Below are 16,606 nucleotides of genomic sequence, written 5' to 3' on the forward strand. Positions count from 1 at the left end.
CTTCACCGGTGTAATAACTAGTCCCTCAGTGCTTCGCCTGTGTTATAACTAGTCTCTCAGACTTCACCTCTGTTATAACTAGTCTCTCAGACTTCACCTGTGTTATAACTAGTCTCTCAGACTTCACCTGTGTAATAACTAGTCTCTCAGCACTTCACCTGTGTTATAACTAGTCTCTCAGACTTCACCTGTGTAATAACTAGTCTCTCAGCACTTCACCTGTGTTATAACTAGTCTCTCAAACTTCACCTGTGTAATAACTAGTCTCTCAGCACTTCAGCTGTGTTATAACTAGTCTCTCAGACTTCACCTGAGTAATAACTAGTCTCTGAGACATCACCTGAGTAATAACTAGTCTCTCAGTGCTTCACCTGTGTAATAACTAGTCTCTGAGACTTCACCTGTGTAATAACTAGTCTCTCAGTGCTTCACCTGTGTAATAACTAGTCTCTGAGACTTCACCTGTGTAATAACTAGTCTCTCAGACTTCACCTGTGTAATAACTAGTTTGTTCAGACATCACCTGTGTAATAACTAGTCTCTCAGTGCTTCACCTGTGTAATAACTAGTCTCTGAGACTTCACCTGTGTAATAACTAGTCTCTCAGTGCTTCACCTGTGTAATAACTAGTCTCTGAGACTTCACCTGTGTAATAACTAGTCTCTCAGACTTCACCTGTGTAATAACTAGTTTGTTCAGACTTCACCTGTGTAATAACTAGTCTCTCAGTGCTTCACCTGTGTAATAACTAGTCAATCAAACTAGTCTCTCAGACTTCACTAGCAGCTCTGACCTGACAGTGGAGAGGTGAGGTGTTTGACCACAGATCCTCGCTGTGTTATGGTTATTACACGGACAGATAACGGTAGCCATGCCAACACTTAGTGCTTTTAAAGTAAATGCATCAGAAACAGTTCCGCACTTTTACCGGTTTCAGTCACACTCAGTTAGGTTTGCTGGTGAAGAGCATCAGCTCGGCTCACTGTGTGCAGTTTCTCCCGCAGGAAAGCGACGCGATAACGCCGAGTTTGAGACAGAGAAGCGTCACTCACCGTGGCTGAAGAGCACAGTCCTCAACCGGCGGCTGACAGTCGAGTTTTCCATCGCTCTCAATCCGAAAGACCCTTCCGTCCACCTAGAGACTCCTCTCCGGGGAATCCAGCTCCTGGAGCTGCAGCGCTAGCGCGGACAGACGGCTGGAGTCTGCGCAGAGCGCGTCACCGAGCGCTTTAAACCCAGCACCGCGGAAGGCGTGACGTCATGCGCGCCGTCAAAACAATCGCACATGGGCGAGCCAAGATTCTTTTGGAATGTAAAATGTTAAAAGGCCTGGCCAAATCTTTACACATTGTGTATTATGAATGAACAACGTTAAAGAAGCACATTTTAAAATACTTCACAAAATTTACTCATTGCTAATTTCATGGACATTGATGATTCGCGTTTTCTGTTACGCACACGAGGAAGACTTGTCTTTTATAATTGTGATTTGACTTTCAGATTTTAGTAATGCCTTTTTTTATTTGTGCAAACAAATGTTCTCTTTTTAAATTATGTTATTTGTACTTATTCACACACACACAAGCAAAATTATTATGTTGAGAACGTTTATATTGCACGGTAAATATGCTATTCATAAACAAAAATTTGCGAAATGCATACCACAATGTATTTTTATTTATTTTTTTTTATTAGAAAAGGAATCTTTGAAAAATTATCTAATGCAAATGAATAACAAAAATGCAAATGAATAACTGTCTTCAGATCAATAAATGACATTGTACTGCCACTGTAGCCAAAAGTGAATTATCTCATTAGTGGACAGCTTGTGTTGAGTTCGTGTGAGAGACAGTGACGAGGCGAGAGACAGCAGGAGCATCACTTTATTCTGTCCTGAATCACCTCCATCAGGGACAGTGCCTTTAAAGTGCAGAGTCATTTTCACAGCTTCAGTAAAACATTAAATCCCCGGAAACCATAAACCTAAAACATCAAACTGAACACGGAAACAAGGAACATGAAGTATCCAGAGCACAAAAGGAAAGCTCACTGGAACAGGTGAGCGATGACGTCATGAACTCGTCGATGGCAAGGCTAGCGTTAAACAAAGGCACAGCGATGTGGAGAGGTAAAGCATGGCTTCCAGAAGGAAAGCTGCAGCATTCTGTCATTTCTCTCTGATGTGTATGAGTTTGTGAACAGATATGAAGCGTGACATGACGTGACCTTCTTGGACATCAGCAGGACCCTGAGCTGGACGTATGTGTGTGTCCAGCCGTAGACTCACCACAGAAACACTTACACACTCAGCATCAACTCTGTAATGACCTTCACAGTATGGCTTTGAGTTAATGCCAATACTGAGATTGTTGTTTCCCAATATAATCAACAGGGCTCCAAAATTAAGAGTTCACCCAAAAATGAAAATTCTGTCTTTAATTACTCATCCTCATGTCATTCCAAACACACAAGACCTTCGTTCCCCTTCAGAACACAAATGAAGATGTTTTTGATGATCTCGTGAGCTCTCTGACCGTCCGTAGACAGCAAGGATCCTTACATGATCAAGGTCCAGTAACAGCAAGGAATCAGTACGAAGATGTACGGATATCTTACGGGTTTGGAACGACATGAGGGTGATCAATGACAGAATAATCTTTTTTGGGGTGAACTAACCCTTTAAGCCTATTTATTATCCTAATAAAGCAAGCCGGTGTTTGTCTGTAAGAGGCTAGAGGTCAGCTAGACTGATGCACACAGCTCAATATCTACGGAGTCAATATAACGCCTTATATATACGCAAAAAAATAAAGTTTTGCAAACAAAATTAAAGTATTGAGGAAAATACATTTTCTTTTTGCAAATAAAAATAATGAATTCCAAAACATAAACGAAACAGTGCGAAAGCAATGATTTTTCAATACATATTTTCCATGGTCATATCTATTAATTTATCAGCAGCGCTGCTTTTATTTTGTGAGTCAGTCTAGTTTAAGCTTGCGATGACATTTTCCCTTTGCGCTTCACTTTTCTGCACGTCTCTCTTTGTGGCACTGTTTTGAAGTGGGGGCGGAGTCAAGGGACGGGGGCGTGTACAACATGCCTCCCTGGAAGTGACATCATCGGCCCGAGGCGCAGCTCACTGATCCAGGTCCTGTCATGATGAGCAGAGACTAAAATGTGTATTGTTTCATTTGGTTAACTTCAAGTGTCTGTTTAAAATCTCTTAACTTGTGGCAGGACGCCAGCGCACAGAAGCTTAATTTTTGCATGTCAGGAAAATATGTATTGCAAAATCACTGCTTTCGTTTATGTTTTGCAATTCTTAATTTTTGTTTGCAAAACTTTATTTTCTTTTGCAAAACTTTTTTGCGTATATATATAAGGCATTATATTGACTCCATAGATATGTGTTTAGACAGTCAGATCCACACTGATAGTGAACACATCATCTAATGACGGCTCTGAGGAGGATCAGAAGCTCATTCATACAGTCACCAAACACAGCAGCCGCTGTCACACATAGTGCAAATCAAAGCATTTCAGCATCTTAGAAAAGAGAAAATAGTGGTTCTATTCAACAAGAGTTGTTTTGACTTTTTTCTGTCTGTACAAGTGCTTTCCTGGTGGTCCTCCTTTGTGTTTTCTTAAAAACATCTGTTGATCTGTAAGAGAACAGCTGGATCAGTAGAGGAGGACGTGACAGTGACACACGCAGCGCTTCCAGAGAAGAGATTTACACCACTCTCACACTCACTCACACACTCACACACACACACACACTCTCACACACACACACACACACTCTCACACTCACACACACTCACACTCACACACACTCTCACACACACACACACTCTCACACACACACACACACGCACGACGCTCCGTCCCAGACGTGTGTCTAAAATCAGGCTCTCTTTCAAACACAGGCCTGGGAACAAACTCCTCCAGATCAGTCCAACAGTACCGAGCGCTCTGATTGGCTGAGATCACTGCAAACCACAGGAAGTCCTGTCAACTCGACCACATTCATCCCCAAATCAAGAGAGAGAAATCAGGAATCTGATTTTGCACAAGAACATGAAGCCTGTGAAGATCTTTGAGAGAAATCACCATCAAATACATTCATTATAACAAATACTAACTTGCTGCATATTTAATTTACAATTTAAGAAAATAAACCATCATTAAAAGAAAAGGCTTCATTGTTTTCTGCAAAAGAGATATATAGATGTATTTTAGATTTGTGGGTAAGAGGAGAGTCCCATGAAGCTTAGAGTCGAGCTGTGAGGCTTCACGTGTTGGAGACGGACAGGATCTTCCTGATCTTCTCATGAGGACATACATCTCAGCAATATAATGTCTGCACATTTACAATATATCTCTATTTACACAAGCGAGGACTGTAAGTGTGATGTACCCGATGAAAACCCTGATGATGCACAGGTCTCCTGGAGCGTGAGCACATGGAGAACATCACAGCGCTTCTGTGTCACTCTGGGAGCGTGTGGAGGCTGCTCTTGCTGCTCGAGTGTTTCTGGCAGAAGTCCTGATGAATGAGCTCCAGCTCGGACACCAGGTGAAGACCCATCTCCAGGTGCATCTTCAGGTTCTCCAGCCACGACTCCAGCTTCACAAACGCAGGCCTGCACAGAGACTGACACAGTTTCACTCTTCTGGTATTGGTCAAATCAACAGTAGATCTTGTTTATACGGCTGTCGATTCAACACGTTTCTAGGGACACACACAATTATCCGAAAGGTTATCGGAATCGGCCGATAAAGACTGTATCGATTTAACCATCTGTAACAGCCAATCTGAAAAAGACATGCAGATATGTCTTGCAGATGGGGAGCTCTGGTGTGCTCAGGGTGTGCTAGCGATTACATCAGACTGATCAGATTCACTGTTCTGCATCGCTGCATGTATCTGGGAAAGCAGTACAGAACGACGACAGACTCAACAGTGTCTAGCGCCTACAGTAAAGTGTTTAATTTACTGAGGCATGCAGTCAGCCTAACTGTAATAACATTTAAGGAAAATAAACAAATAAAGTCTGAATAAATAAAGCAGTACTGATGGCATTACATCAAGAGTCAGTTTTGAGGCCAGAAGCTATAACATAATGTACTGTCATAAAAAAAAAGAAAATGTATAAGATAAAGTTGATAAAGTTTATTACTTCTAACTAGTAAGTTTTTCAATATTTCAGTATTTACCTAGTTATTTTCTAAAGTCCCATTAATAACCATTTGTTATCATTGTTTATGCAAAGCTGAATGAAAATATTCCTTTGCTACCTTACCTTGTCATGTCTATACAATGCTTTTCTGATGTGACAAGGATTGTTGTTATTATTGCTGTCAAACGATTAATCACATCCAAAATAAACGTTTTTGTTTACATAATATATGTGTATACTATGTATACTTATATATATATATATATATATATATATATATATATATATATATATGTATGTATAAATACAAACACATGTATGTACATATTTAAGAAAAATATGTTATGTTTATATATTAAATATGTATTATGTACACAGGACACACACATATATTATATCGTTTGACAGTGATCATTTTAAGTGATCTTTGATCTTTTTTCAGACAGAGTTGATGTGACTAGCAGTGAAATAATCAGCACATCATGTGATTGATAGATTAGGAGTCTGACGGATTTGACAGCTCTATCAGTTTATATTAGTGTCCTGATGCGCTGGATCATCTCACCGTTTCTCAGCGTCCAGATCGCAGCAGAGCACGGCCATGGGGAAGAAAGCGCTCGGGCAGTCAGACGGGCAGTGATCCGCCAAAAACTCTGTCACGTTCAGCCCGAAGTCCATGGCGCGGGGCAAGCAGTCGGGATCGGCGTTGACTCGGCCGATGATCTGAGCCGGAGAGGAGAGAGCACACACTGCTTCACAGCGGTCCTCAGGAAACACACACACACACACACTTCCAGCAGGCACACACTCACCTCACACAGCATGATGCCAAACGAGAAGATGTCCACCTTCTCATCGTAGCTCTTCCCTGAGAAACACACGGACACTTATCAACCTACAAGTTCAGCTTCATCAAACGGAAATAAATAACATGTTTGTTTTGAAATTAAATGAAATGAGGTGTGCACTTACATTCAAAGTGCAAATAAAGTTTTCATTTACTTTTACATTTAGGAGACAAACATGATTTGAAACATAGGATTCATCCTAAACAGCACAAGAGCGTTCTGTGAGAACATGCTGATTAATGACAGTCTCTGACCGTGGATCATCTCGGGGGCCATCCAGTAGGGGTTTCCCACCACAGTGTATCTCTTTCTCCTGTCAGGTTTCCTCACGCCCGGGATCTGTCCTGACATCAGCTTGTCCTGATTCTTGTCCTCCACCATGAGTCGGGACAGTCCGAAATCAGCCACCACAACACTGTTATTCTGTCAATCAACAACCAACACAATGACTGAGACTATAAGAGCAGAGCACAGGACATGAGAGAACTGACTTCACACACACACACACACACACACACACACACTCTCTCTCACACACACACACACACACACACACTCTCTCTCACACACACACACATACACACACACACACACACACCCACACGCACGCACACACACACACACACACACACACACACACTCTCTCTCACACACACACACACACACACACACACTCTCTCTCACACACACACACACACACACACACTCTCTCTCACACACACACACATACACACACACACACACACCCACACACACACACACACACACACACACACACTCTCTCTCACACACACACACCCACACACACACTCTCTCTCACACACACACACACACACACACACACACACACACTCTCTCTCACACACACACACACACACACTCTCTCTCACACACACACACACACACACACACACACACACACATGCGCACACACACACACCCGCACACACACACACACACACACGCACACACACACACGCACACACACACTGACCTCTCTGACCAGGCAGTTGTGTGAGTTGAGGTCTCGGTGGATGATGTTCATGGAGTGCAGATACGCCTGCAGCACAGAAGGAACTGATGAGAACATGCTGCCGATCACATTACATTCACCACACTGACTTCTGTCTGATTGTGTGATTCAAATTTTAAGTAGTTAAGTTCAATATTGTTTTAATCAAAGTTTTTTCAGTGTTTGTTAGTTTTTGTATGTTTTAAGTTTAGCTTTTAGCATTTTATAATACATTGTAATACATATAGCAATTCATAATTTATAGTTTATTTCATGTTTTTGTAAACATGCTAATGTTTTAATGTAGCTTTACTTTTAATTAATACAAAAACAAAAAATATAAATAAAAAAGTTTGAGGTTTTTCACCCTTTGAGATCATTACACATGAATGTAAAATAATTAGTGAAGTATTGGAGAAAAGGTTTAAAAGTCATGTGATGTGGGCTGAGTGTCCAGATGAGGGCAGCACACTCACCATCCCAGAGGAGATGTCCTTAGCAAAACTGACTCTCTGTTTCCACGGATAACCGCTGTCCTGCACAGAGCAGACACATTCACGTTCAGAAAGACAATATTCATGCTCACACTTGTACAACAGTACAGCACGACAGCATTCATGTGCACGGGACTGTGAGTGTCCTGAACCTGAGACATTATCACTTTAAACAAACTCGTGAGCATAGAGTTCACACACACACACACACACACACACACACACACACCATATTCTTGATGATGTCTCTCAGCGTTCCTCCTCTGATGTACTCAGTGATGAAGTTGAGCCGCTTGTCTTTGTAGAGGACACCGATGAACTTCAGTACATTCGGATGATCCAAACATCTCATGACCTTCACCTGAACACACAGAGCAATAATCACAGACACATCTGAGATAACAGAGCGTGAACTAAGCTTACACAAATCACACACACACACACACACACACACACACACACATGAATGCAGTGCATGGAAGCTCTAATACAGACAAGTCTTCGCTAGTGTCTCTGTGCTCCTCTGGGGAAGCTGAAGGTGCTGACACTCACCAGACTCCTACAGACTCATTCTCCTCGTGTGACCCCTGAGCATGCTGGGGAAATCATGTGTAGTGTGTGTGCATTATAGTATATTTTTATTTAATGCCATGTCAGCATCTTAGGCTACTTTTATGGCAAAACATATATATAAGGATAACAAACACAATAAATACCAGCAAACAAAGAAAAACTAGTTTTTAAAACAATTTTTTACATTAACATATGGTAGAAATTCTAAAACTTTCTCTGGCAAAATTATATTAAATAACTCTTTAAGTGAGTTGTGTGTGTGCTTTAGTGTGTCATCACCTCTTTGAGGAAGGTCCACTGTGTTTCCTCGTCGAATCGAATGAGTTCCTTCATCACCATCACCTCTCCTGTCTCTCTGTGAGTCACCTGACAACACACACACACACACACACAACAGCTCTCATACTCATTCTGTACTTGATCCCGCTGCCTCTGCCACAGTCTGCTGTGTAGAGCCGAGTACACAGTATGCTGGCAGTGTATACTGTATACTGTATACGACCTGCTGACATTAACACTAGTGTGTGAAGCAGTGCATCATGCAGCGAAGAGTGTTCCACTGCTGCAGTGTTCACACATCATTCATTGAGAATGATTCATTGATCTATCATTCTTTAAGTTTTTTTCATGTTACTTTGTATTTAACTGAATTTGGTAGACAAGTGGTCAATTGTAAAGACCGCAACTGTGGGTATTTGGACAGGCCCCAAGTGTCCTATACACGTCTTGAAAAAGTGGCGCCAAAGCATACTGATCACCCCCTGGTGGCTGGCTGCTGTTTAGCTCATAAACCCCGCCTTCTCCATGTAAACAAATGGAATGTAGGACAAATTGTAATTGAAATTTCACTTCAAATAAATGTTCGTTAATCTAATGAATTTGCTTTTAGCTAGTTATTTGATGATTTGAAAAATGATTCACTACTGCGCAGACTCTGGCTCTAAACTAAACGATTCACTACTGCACAGACTCTGGCTCTAAACGATTCACTACTGCGCAGACTCTGGCTCTAAACTAAATGATTCACTACTGCGCAGACTCTGGCTCTAAACTAAACGATTCACTACTGTGCAGACTCAGGCTCTAAACGATTCACTACTGCGCCGACTCAGGCTCTAAACTAAATGATTCACTACTGCGCAGACTCAGGCTCTAAACGATTCACTACTGCGCCGACTCAGGCTCTAAACGATTCACTACTGCGCAGACTCTGGCTCTAAACGATTCACTACTGCGCCGACTCAGGCTCTAAACGATTCACTACTGCGCAGACTCTGGCTCTAAACTAAACGATTCACTACTGCGCAGACTCTGGCTCTAAACGATTCACTACTGTGCAGACTCTGGCTTTAAACGATTCACTACTGTGCAGACTCTGGCTCTAAACTATTCAATACTGCGCAGACTCTGGCTCTAAACTAAACGATTCACTACTGTGCAGACTCTGGCTCTAAACTATTCACTACTGCGCAGACTCTGGCTCTAAACTAAATGATTCACTACTGCACAGACTCTGGCTCTAAACTAAACGATTCACTACTGCGCAGACTCTGGCTCTAAACTATTCACTACTGCGCAGACTCTGGCTCTAAACTAAATGATTCACTACTGCGCAGACTCAGGCTCTAAACGATTCACTACTGCGCAGACTCTGGCTTTAAACGATTCACTACTGCACAGACTCAGGCTTTAAACGATTCACTACTGCGCAGACTCTGGCTCTAAACTAAACGATTCACTACTGCGCAGACTCTGGCTCTAAACGATTCACTACTGCACAGACTCTGGCTCTAAACTATTCACTACTGCGCAGACTCTGGCTCTAAACGATTCACTACTGCACAGACTCAGGCTCTAAACGATTCACTACTGCGCAGACTCTGACTCTAAACGATTCACTACTGCGCAGACTCTGACTCTAAACTAAATGATTTACTACTGCGCAGACTCTGACTCTAAACGATTCACTACTGCACAGACTCAGGCTCTAAACGATTCACTACTGCACAGACTCTGGCTCTAAACTAAACTATTCACTACTGCGCAGACTCTGGCTCTAAACGATTCACTACTGCACAGACTCTGGCTCTAAACTAAACGATTCACTACTGTGCAGACTCTGACTCTAAACTATTCACTACTGCACAGACTCTGACTCTAAACTATTCACTACTGTGCAGACTCTGGCTCTAAACTATTCACTACTGTGCAGACTCTGGCTCTAAACTATTCACTACTGCGCAGACTCTGGCTCTAAACTAAATGATTCACTACTGCACAGACTCTGGCTCTAAACGATTCACTACTGCGCAGACTGGCTCTAAACGATTCACTACTGCACAGACTCAGGCTCTAAACGATTCACTACTGCGCAGACTCTGGCTCTAAACAATTCACTACTGCACAGACTCTGGCTCTAAACGATTCACTACTGCGCAGACTGGCTCTAAACGATTCACTACTGCACAGACTCAGGCTCTAAACGATTCACTACTGCACAGACTCAGGCTCTAAACGATTCACTACTGCGCAGACTCTGACTCTAAACAATTCACTACTGCGCAGACTCTCGTTCTAAACTAAATGATTTACTACTGCGCAGACTCTGACTCTAAACGATTCACTACTGCACAGACTCAGGCTCTAAACGATTCACTACTGCACAGACTCTGGCTCTAAACTAAACGATTCACTACTGTGCAGACTCTGACTCTAAACTATTCACTACTGTGCAGACTCTGGCTCTAAACTATTCACTACTGCACAGACTCTGGCTCTAAACTAAACGATTCACTACTGCACAGACTCAGGCTCTAAACGATTCACTACTGCACAGACTCTGGCTCTAAACTAAACGATTCACTACTGTGCAGACTCTGACTCTAAACTATTCACTACTGTGCAGACTCTGGCTCTAAACTATTCACTACTGCGCAGACTCTGGCTCTAAACTAAATGATTCACTACTGCGCAGACTCTGGCTCTAAACGATTCACTACTGCGCAGACTCTGGCTCTAAACGATTCACTACTGCGCAGACTGGCTCTAAACGATTCACTACTGTACAGATTCTGGCTCTAAACTATTCACTACTGCGCAGACTCAGGCTCTAAACGATTCACTACTGCGCAGACTCAGGCTCTAAACAATTCACTACTGCGCAGATTCAGGCTCTAAACGATTCACTACTGCACAGACTCTGGCTCTAAACGATTCACTACTGCGCAGACTCTGGCTTTAAATTACATAATTTGTGCAATTTAACAGCAGCCATATCTGGGGGATTGTGGCTTTTCTACAGTATATTGGACAGAGAGAGAGAGAGAGTGTGTGTGTGTGTGTGTGTAGTGAGGACATAGTGATAGAGTCTGTTTAGGAAGAACAGAAAGAGTGTGTGTGTGTAGTGAGGTGTTTTTCGGACTATAAGTCTCACTTGAGTATAAGTCGCATCAGTCCAAAAAAACGTCATGACGAGGAAAAAAACATATATAAGTCGCATTTATTTAAAACCAAGAGAAAACATTACCGTCTACAGCCACGAGAGGGCGATCTATGTCTTCAGTGTAGACTAAAGGAGCACTGAGCAGAATAGAGCGCCCTCTGGCGACTGTAGACGGTAATGTTTTCTATTGGTTCATTTGTCTTAGTTCATTTCTCTTGGTTCATGTCAAATTAATTTTGATAAAGTCGCACCTGACTATAAGTCGCAGGACCAGCCAAACTATGAAAAAAAGTGTGACTTATAGTCCGGAAAATACGGTAACCATATTTTGGGGACAAATTTGTACCTAGAAGTGAGCTAAATCTGACAAAATCTCCAAAAACCTCCCTAATAGAGATGTCCTCATTGGTAAAACTGTTATAAACAGTTTTCTTTCAATAATAAAAATGTAGTATTCTGTGAGGGGTAGGTTAGGTGTAGGATGATAGAAAATACAGATTGTACAGTTTAAAAACCATTACACCTATGGAGAGTCCCCGTTTAGAGTGTGTGTGTGAGCACGCTCACCTTTATGGCCTGTCCGAAGCAGCCTGCACCCAGGACCTCTCCGTGGATCAGGTCCGAGGCTCTGAATATTCGGTGTGTGCGGCTGGACACAACGCGCAGCGACTCGGAGCGGCCGATGTCTTTCCTCAGAGACACTGGAGACGGAGTGTTACTGGAGCACGGAGATTTATCAATACTGTAGCTGCGCCTGTGCAAACACACATCGACTGAGTTCAAATCAGCCTCAAATAACTTAAGTAGAATAACATGCATCTCAACAGCCGATGACAACTAAATGGAGCGAACACACACTGAGACGGTGATGCAGCACAAGAGACTGTGTAGCTGTTAGCATGCTGTTATTCAGTGTGGAGTTACATGCCAAAGTTTGGATACTTCTTTAAACACTAACAATCGATTCCTGACATAACAAACACACAACAAAAGCATGGTGTTTTACTGACGTGATGATCCGCGTGCGCAGGTTGTTAATGTCCTGGCTGGGGGGCCGTGTGATGGGTGTGATGGGACTGGGTCCCTCAGATGGGGGTGTTGGCCTGTCCACCTGGTCCTCCGAGGGGCCGTGATCATGAGGGTCATGTTCAATGGTCAGCTGCAGCAGACGACTGGTCTCTTGGATCAGCAGATCAATCTGACACACACACACACACACATCAGGCTTTGAGTCAAACACAATGTCATGAAGGCCAGAAACATGAATAAATTCATGAATTTCAGTCTGTATACAGTTAAATTACAGGTGCATCTCAAAAAATGTGGATATCATGGAAATGCTTTTTTTGTGTGTCATTTAATAAAAAAAAAAAAGCAAACTTTCCTATATTCTAGATTCATTGCAGACACACAGAAATATTTCAAAAGTTTTTGTTTTTTTATTCTAATGGTTAAGACTTCCAGCTTAGGAAAATGTAAAATTCAGTATCTCAAAATATTTTAATATTCCATTTTGAGCTAGATTAGTGTGATTCATTTTGAGTATAAATACTGGGTACCTCTCGGGCTAGTTTAGAACATGCAACTACAATTATGGGAAAGACTAATGAAAACTGACAAAATTCAGTATCTCCAAAAATGTGAATATTTTCTCAAAGATCAATCAAAAAATTTTTCGAGATCTCCAAAGCAGGTTTAATTATGCACTCTTGTATGAATGATTGCTTCAGTGTGGTGTCGAGGAGATCAGTCTGTGGCACTGCTGAGGAGTTTTTGGAGCCCTGGTTTATTTGATAGTGTATTGTTTGTCAGATGTTACTTCTCTTCCTCTTCACAATACCCCATAGACTCACTGTGAGGTTCATGTCAGGTGAGCTGGCTGGCCAATCAAGCACAGTAATATCATGGTCAGCAAACCACTTGGAAGTGTTTTTTTTTTCTCACTGTGGACAGGTGATAAAGTCCTGCTGGATTTACTTGTCAGCAGATGGAAGCATTAAGTGCTCCAAAATCTCCTGGTAGATGGCTGCATTGACTCTGGACTTGATAGAACACAATGAACCAACACCAGCAGACACCACCGCACCCAAATCATCTCTGACTTCAGAAACTTCACACTTTGGATTCTGTGCCTCTCCAGTTTTCCTCCAGACTCCAGACCTTGATTTCCAAATGAAATGCTAAATTTGCTTTCATCTGAAAAGAGGACTGTGGACCACTGAGCAACAGTCCAGTTCTTTTACTCCTCACCCCAGGTGAAATGCTTCAGATGTTTTTCTTCTGGTTCAGGAGTGTCTTGGTTCTAGAAATGTGACAGCTGTAGCTCTTTTCCTGAAGACGTCTGAGTGTGGAGACTCTTGATGCGCTGACTCTGGGTTCAGTCCACTGCTTGTGAAGCTCTCCCAAGTTCTTGAATCTGCTTTTCCTGACAATCTTCCCAAGGCTGAAGTCATCCCTGTTCCTTATTCACCTTTTCCTACCACACTTTTTCCTTTCAGTCAACTTTATGTGAATATATTTCGATACAGCACTCTGTGAACAGCAGCTCTTTCAGCGATGACCTTCTGTGGCTTACTCTCCTTGTGGAGGGTTATGATGATTGTCTTCTGGACAGCTGTCAGGTCACTAGTCTTTCCCATAATTGTGGTTTCATCTTCTAAACTATCCCAGGTGTTACCCAGCATTTATACTCAAAATTAATCAAACTAATCAAGTTCAAAATGGAATATTCAATTTTTTTTGGAGATACTGAATTTTTTTTTTTTTCATTAGCTGTAAGTCATAACCATCAGAAATAAAACAAAAAATTCTTTAAATATTTCAATGATATTCATGATATACCAATTTTTTTGAGGTGCACCTGTTGCTCTACAGAATAAACACATCAGTGTGAATCATTTACACAAGGGTTTTATTCACCTCGTCCAGAGGAACGTTCTGGATTGGGGTTCCATTGATCTCCAGGATCCGGTCGCCAACATGAATAGAGTTCTTGACGTCTGGACTGATGCACTCTGTGTCCACCCTGAACACACGGACAACACCACACAAGGACATGAAGGAACACACAATTACACGAAACACAAGACTGGCCAGACTCCTGCTCATCGCTTGTATCTTCAGTCTGGATACTGGCAGATCATCATCAGTCTTTATTTTCCACTTATTCAAATAGTTTTCTCTATCCCGATTAATTCTACACAATAATCTAAATATCAAACACATCTGATATGAGTTATCAGACATAACTATATTTTACTCCTAATTACTGATCTGAAAATGTATCAGTGTTGTTCTCATTAGAGTAAATGATCAGCAAAGAGCTACATGATCCTGATCATCAGGTTCTTACACCTACACAGTTACCTACAAATCAGAGCAGAATCTCTCACTCATCAGTTTTCTCATGTTCTGCACACTTAAATATTGTAATGTTCTGTTTGTGAGCAAATCTCAGCCGAGCGTCTGCGTTTTCACACTCACTGGGAGACTCTGACAGTGTGTGTGTGTTCGGGGCTGAAGCCGTTGGGACTGGAGTCCTGATTGACGGACACAGAAAAGCCTCGTTTCCCATCAGTGGAGGCTGGAATGGACACTAGAGTGACCGTGTGAGGAATCCTGGAGCACGGCGAGTCAGGCAGGGTGACCGGGGTCAGGATCGTCTGGTGATAACAGTGTCCACTAGAGGGAGACACATCAGACAGAGTTCATGCACCATCCTCACACACACTCTCTCCATCACAACATCACAAAACAGAGACCTGGATCAAACCAGAGGACACTGCTACACCTGCAGCACTCTCCAATAATTTCTCATTTTCCCACTCTCCCCGTTTGACTGGAAGAGGTGGAGGTACTGGTCTGCTCATCTCTAATGATTGGAAATTTAATCCTTTACCATCTTTGAGTATCAACAGCTCAGTTTAATCTCATTCAGTTACTGTTACCTACCCTCTTAAAATACATTTTGTAGTTGTCTATCGACCCCCAGGACCACTGGGTAACTTTTTGGATGAATTAGATGTGTTGCTCTCAACCTTTTCTGAGGATGGTACTCCCCTAGTTATGATTGGAGACTTCAGCATCCATCTAGATTAACCTCTGTTTGCTGATTTCCACACTCTGCTTGCCTCTTTTGATCTCAACCGAGTGTCCAACCAGTGCTACTGATACTTTCTGCTCCACTCTTTCATCTTGTTTAGACACTGTTTGCCCCTTATCTATTTGTCCCTTATCTTCCAGGCCAGCCCGTAACACCCCTTCTGCCCCTTGGTTATCTGATGCTCTACACAAACACCGTTCTAAGCTTAGAGCTGATGAAAGGGTGTGGCGCAAGTCCAAAAATACTACTGACCTTAATGTGTATCAGTCACTCATCTCTTCCTTCTCTGTTAATGTCTCCTCTCCTAAAAGGACATACTACTAGGGGTGCTCCGATCATGATCGGCCGATCGTTAATGCGCATCTCGTCAGTAAAGCCGGTTCTCTAATCAGCAATTAATTCCATAAGGTGCGTGATTTCACATAGAGCAGCTGTTACTACACAGAGCCGTTGTTAACTGAGAAGATGCTCCAAAAAACGCTGAAAATGAAGTGGATTTGCGCATCTTCTCTATTAACAACCGCTCTGTGTAGTAACAGCTGCTCTATGTGAAATCACGCACCTGATGGAATTAACCGCTGATTAGAGAACCTGCTTTACTGATGAGATGCCCATAACGATCGGCCGATCGTGATCGGAGCACCCCTACATACTACCATAACAAAATTAACAATTCATCTAACTCTTGCATACTTTTTAAAACATTTTCCTCAGTTCTTTGTCCTCCTCCTCCTCTCCTGCTTCATCTCTAATAGCTGAACATTTACATCCTTCTCTTCACTCTCTGAGGCAGAAGTCTCCAAACTCATCCTTTCTAATAATCCTACTACTAACTATTAGATAGGTCCGTCAAAGTATCTTGGAAAGGTGAGGTGTCCAAGTCACAACATCTAACTACTGGGGTGCCTCAGGGCTCAGTTCTTGGACCACTTCTCTTCTCTGTCTACAT

At 42.3% G+C, this 16,606-nt stretch overlaps 1 protein-coding gene across 4 annotated transcripts in view; it reads right to left on the reverse strand.

Moving 5' to 3' along the window:
* Positions 1-1,867: 1,867 nt before the first annotated feature.
* The window catches only part of limk1a (LIM domain kinase 1a), a 72,640-nt gene continuing 57,901 nt past the window's right edge, over positions 1,868-16,606 (reverse strand). For all 4 annotated transcript variants that reach the window (XM_052576640.1, XM_052576642.1, XM_052576641.1 and 1 more), the window contains 12 exons: positions 15,039-15,236; positions 14,475-14,580; positions 12,566-12,753; positions 12,123-12,309; positions 8,393-8,479; positions 7,770-7,901; positions 7,523-7,582; positions 7,029-7,094; positions 6,289-6,457; positions 5,999-6,054; positions 5,752-5,909; positions 1,868-4,649 (listed from right to left, as the gene is read on the reverse strand). In XM_052576640.1, the coding sequence (XP_052432600.1) occupies positions 4,496-4,649; positions 5,752-5,909; positions 5,999-6,054; positions 6,289-6,457; positions 7,029-7,094; positions 7,523-7,582; positions 7,770-7,901; positions 8,393-8,479; positions 12,123-12,309; positions 12,566-12,753; positions 14,475-14,580; positions 15,039-15,236 (1,561 nt within the window). In that variant the 3' untranslated portion in view covers positions 1,868-4,495. The remainder of the gene's footprint in view (positions 4,650-5,751; positions 5,910-5,998; positions 6,055-6,288; positions 6,458-7,028; positions 7,095-7,522; positions 7,583-7,769; positions 7,902-8,392; positions 8,480-12,122; positions 12,310-12,565; positions 12,754-14,474; positions 14,581-15,038; positions 15,237-16,606) is intronic.

This window comes from Carassius gibelio, chromosome B15 (genome assembly GCF_023724105.1).
Source record: "Carassius gibelio isolate Cgi1373 ecotype wild population from Czech Republic chromosome B15, carGib1.2-hapl.c, whole genome shotgun sequence".
NCBI lineage: Eukaryota > Metazoa > Chordata > Actinopteri > Cypriniformes > Cyprinidae > Carassius > Carassius gibelio.